We start from the raw sequence: 4,106 nt of genomic DNA on the forward strand, positions 1-4,106 counted from the left end.
CGTTTTCATTGGTCCCTGGGTCACTGTACTGTGTGGGTGCGTTAGATTGGTCACCTGGGTCACTGTAGCTGTGTTTCATTTGGTCACCTGGGGTCACTGTAGCTGCGTTTCATGTGGCACCTTGGTCACTGTAGCTGTGTTCATTTGTCACCTGGGTCACTGTAGCTGTGTTTTCATTTGGTCACCTGGGTTCACTGTAGTTGTGTGGGTGCGTTAGATTTGGTCACCTGGGGTCACTGTAGTTGTGTGGGTGCATTAGATTTGGTCACCTGGGTCACTGTAGTTGTGTGGGTGCGTTAGATTTGGTCACCTGGGGTCACTGTAGCTGTGTTTGATTTGGTCACCTGGGGTCACTGTAGCTGCCTGGGTGCGTTAGATTTGGTCACCTGGGGTCACTGTAGCTGCGTTGGTGTGTTAGATTTGGTCACCTGGGGTCAATAGCTGTGGGTGCGTTATATTGGTCACCTGGGGTCACTGTAGCTGCGTTTCATTTGGTCACCTGGGGTCACTGTAGCTGCGTGGGTGCGTTAGATTTGTTCACCTGGGTCACTGTAGCTGTGTTTGATTTGTTCACCTGGGGTCACTGTAGCTGTGTTTGATTTGGTCACCTGGGGTCACTGTAGTTGTGTTTGATTTGGTCACCTGGGGTCACTGTAGCTGCGTGGGTGCGTTAGATTTGGTCACCTGGGGTCACTGTAGCTGCGTTGGTGCGTTTGATTTGGTCACCTGGGGTCACTGTAGCTGCGTGGGTGCGTTAGATTTGGTCACCTGGGGTCACTGTAGCTGCGTTTCATTTGGTCACCTGGGGTCAATGTAGCTGCGTGGGTGCGTTAGATTTGGTCACCTGGGGTCACTGTAGCTGTGTTGATTTGTTCACCTGGGGTCACTGTAGCTGTGTTTGATTTGGTCACCTGGGGTCACTGTAGCTGTGTTTGATTTGGTCACCTGGGGTCACTGTAGCTGTGTTTGATTTGGTCACCTGGGGTCACTGTAGCTGTGTTTGATTTGGTCACCTGGGGTCACTGTAGCTGTGTTTCATTTGGTCACCTGGGGTCACTGTAGCTGTGTTTGATTTGGTCACCTGGGGTCACTGTAGCTGTGTTTCATTTGGTCACCTGGGGTCACTGTAGCTGTGTTTGATTTGGTCACCTGGGGTCACTGTAGCTGTGTTTCATTTGGTCACCTGGGGTCACTGTAGCTGTGTTTCATTTGGTCACCTGGGTTCACTGTAGCTGTGTTTCATTTGGTCACCTGGGGTCACTGTAGCTGTGTTTCATTTGGTCACCTGGGGTCACTGTAGCTGTGTGGCTGTGTTTGATTTGGTCACCTGGGGTCACTGTAGCTGTGTGGGTGTGTTTGATTTGGTCACCTGGGGTCACTGTAGCTGCGTGGGTGCGTTAGATTTGGTCACCTGGGGTCACTGTAGCTGTGTTTCATTTGGTCACCTGGGGTCACTGTAACTGCCTGGGTGTGTTAGATTTGGTCACCTGGGGTCACTGTAGCTGCCTGGGTGCGTTTGATTTGGTCACCTGGGGTCAATGTAGCTGCGTGGGTGCGTTAGATTTGGTCACCTGGGGTCACTGTAGCTGCGTTTCATTTAGTCACCTGGGGTCACTGTAGCTGCGTGGGTGCATTAGATTTGGTCACCTGGGGTCACTGTAGCTGTGTGGGTTTGTTTGATTTGTTCACCTGGGGTCACTGTATGGTGTTTGATTTGGTCACCTGGGGTCACTGTAGTTTGTTGATTTGGTCACCTGGGGTCACTGTAGCTGCCTGGGTGCGTTAGATTTGGTCACCTGGGTCACTGTAGCTGCGTTGGTGCGTTTGATTTGGTCACCTGGGGTCACTGTAGCTGCGTGGGTGCGTTAGATTTGGTCACCTGGGTCACTGTAGCTGTGTGGGTTTGTTTGATTTGTTCACCTGGGGTCACTGTCACCTGGGGTCACTGTAGCTGTGTTTCATTTGGTCACCTGGGGTCACTGTAGCTGCGTTTGATTTGGTCACCTGGGGTCACTGTAGCTGTGTTTCATTTGGTCACCTGGGGTCACTGTAGCTGTGTTTCATTTGGTCACCGGGGTCACTGTAGCTGTGTTTTATTTGGTCACCTGGGGTCACTGTAGCTGTGTTGCATTTGGTCACCTGGGGTCACTGTAGCTGTGTTTCATTTGGTCACCTGGGGTCACTGTAGCTGTGTTTGATTTGGTCACCTGGGGTCACTGTAGCTGTGTTTGATTTGGTCACCTGGGGTCACTGTAGCTGTGTTTCATTTGGTCACCTGGGTCACTGTAGCTGGTTTGATTTGGTCACCTGGGGTCACTGTAGCTGTGTTTCATTTGGTCACCTGGGGTCACTGTAGCTGTGTTTGATTTGGTCACCTGGGGTCACTGTAGCTGTGTTTGATTTGGTCACCTGGGTCACTGTGCTGCGTTTGATTTAGTCACCTGGGGTCACTGTATGGTGTTTTGATTTGGTCACCTGGTCACTGTAGCTGCGTTGGTGTTTGATTTGGTCCCTGGGGTCACTGTAGCTGGTTTGTGCTTGATTTGGTCACCTGGGGTTCACTGTAGCTGTGTTTATTTTGTTCCCTGGGGTCACGTACTGCGTGGGTGCGTTTAGATTTGGTCACCTGGGGTGCACTGTAGCTCTGTGTTTTATTTGTTCACCTGGGGTCACTGTAGCTGTGTTTTAGATTGGTCCCTGGGGATCACTGTCCGGTGACGTTTGATTTGTTCACCTGGGGTCACTACTGTGGTTTGATTTGGGGTCCACCTGGGGTCACTGGTAGCTGCGTTGATTTGTCACTGGGGTCCACTGTCGGTGCGTTTTTATTTGTTCACCTGGGGTCACTGTAACTGTGTTTGATTTGGTCACCTGGGGTCACTGTAGCTGCGTCTTTGATTTAGTCACCGGGGGTCACTGTGGGTGCGTTGATTTGGTCACCTGGGGTCACTGTAGCTGCGTGGGTGCGTTAGATTTGGTCACCTGGGGTCACTGTAGCTGCGTTTGATTTAGTCCCGGGGATGGGGGTCACTGTGGGTGTGTTTGATTTGGTCACCTGGGGTCACTGTAGCTGCGTTGGTGTGTTTGATTTGGTCACCTGGGGTCACTGTAGCTGCGTTAGATTTGGTCACCTGGGGTCACTGTAGCTGTGTTTTATTTGTTCACCTGGGGTCACTGTAGCTGCGTGGGTGCGTTAGATTTGGTCACCTGGGGTCACTGTAGCTGTGTTTGATTTGGTCACCTGGGGTCACTGTCGGTGCGTTTGATTTGGTCACCTGGGGTCACTGTCGGTGCGTTTTATTTGTTCACCTGGGGTCACTGTAACTGTGTTTGATTTGGTCACCTGGGGTCACTGTAGCTGCGTTTGATTTAGTCACCGGGGGTCACTGTGGGTGCGTTTGATTTAGTCACTGGGGGTCACTGTAGCTGCGTTGGTGTGTTTGATTTGGTCACCTGGGGTCACTGTAGCTGCGTTGGTGTGTTTGATTTGGTCACCGGGGGTCACTGTAGCTGCGTTTGATTTGGTCACCTGGGGGTCACTGTGGGTGTGTTTGATTTGGTCACCTGGGGTCACTGTGGGTGCGTTTGATTTGGTCACCTGGGGGTCACTGTAGCTGCGTTTGATTTGGTCACCTGGGGTCACTGTAGCAGTGTGGGTGGTACTGCAGTACATCTTGCAGGAAGCGCTCCAACAGGGTTTGTCTGGTGCTGCTGGCTGAAGAGATGCTGCTGGAGCCCCTGGCAGATGCTTGGACAGACTGCAAGTGTGTGAGGCTGGACAGGTGCTGAGACAGATGGACAGATGTTCAGTGGAGAGTATTCAGGTCTTGTGCATGAAACTAAAATACTGGATGTACCTGTTCCAGACTGCTGTACAGAACTCTGCAGTAGCCACAGTAGCCCTGTCTGTTGGTTTGACTCCTGGATGGACCAGGCTGAGACTCCGCCCACATCCTGATCCAGAAACCAATATTAAAAGAGCAGATTACATTGCATGTGTACAGCTCCATACTTTTGTGCAGCTCTGATTTAGGATCTTGCAGAACCTGAGCCCTGTCGAGCACCTGTCATCTATTCAGCACCTTTTCATTCTGCACTTCTCTCAC

General features: G+C 51.5%; 1 protein-coding gene across 2 annotated transcripts in view; it reads right to left on the reverse strand.

The window, feature by feature from the left end:
- The window catches only part of zdbf2 (zinc finger, DBF-type containing 2), a 49,808-nt gene that overhangs the window by 22,044 nt on the left and 23,658 nt on the right, over positions 1-4,106 (reverse strand). For both annotated transcript variants that reach the window (XM_034179945.1, XM_034179940.1), the window contains 2 exons: positions 3,858-3,954; positions 3,634-3,785 (listed from right to left, as the gene is read on the reverse strand). In XM_034179945.1, the coding sequence (XP_034035836.1) occupies positions 3,634-3,785; positions 3,858-3,953 (248 nt within the window). In that variant the 5' untranslated portion in view covers position 3,954. The remainder of the gene's footprint in view (positions 1-3,633; positions 3,786-3,857; positions 3,955-4,106) is intronic.

This window comes from Thalassophryne amazonica, chromosome 1 (assembly GCF_902500255.1).
Source record: "Thalassophryne amazonica chromosome 1, fThaAma1.1, whole genome shotgun sequence".
In the NCBI taxonomy this organism is placed as follows: domain Eukaryota; kingdom Metazoa; phylum Chordata; class Actinopteri; order Batrachoidiformes; family Batrachoididae; genus Thalassophryne; species Thalassophryne amazonica.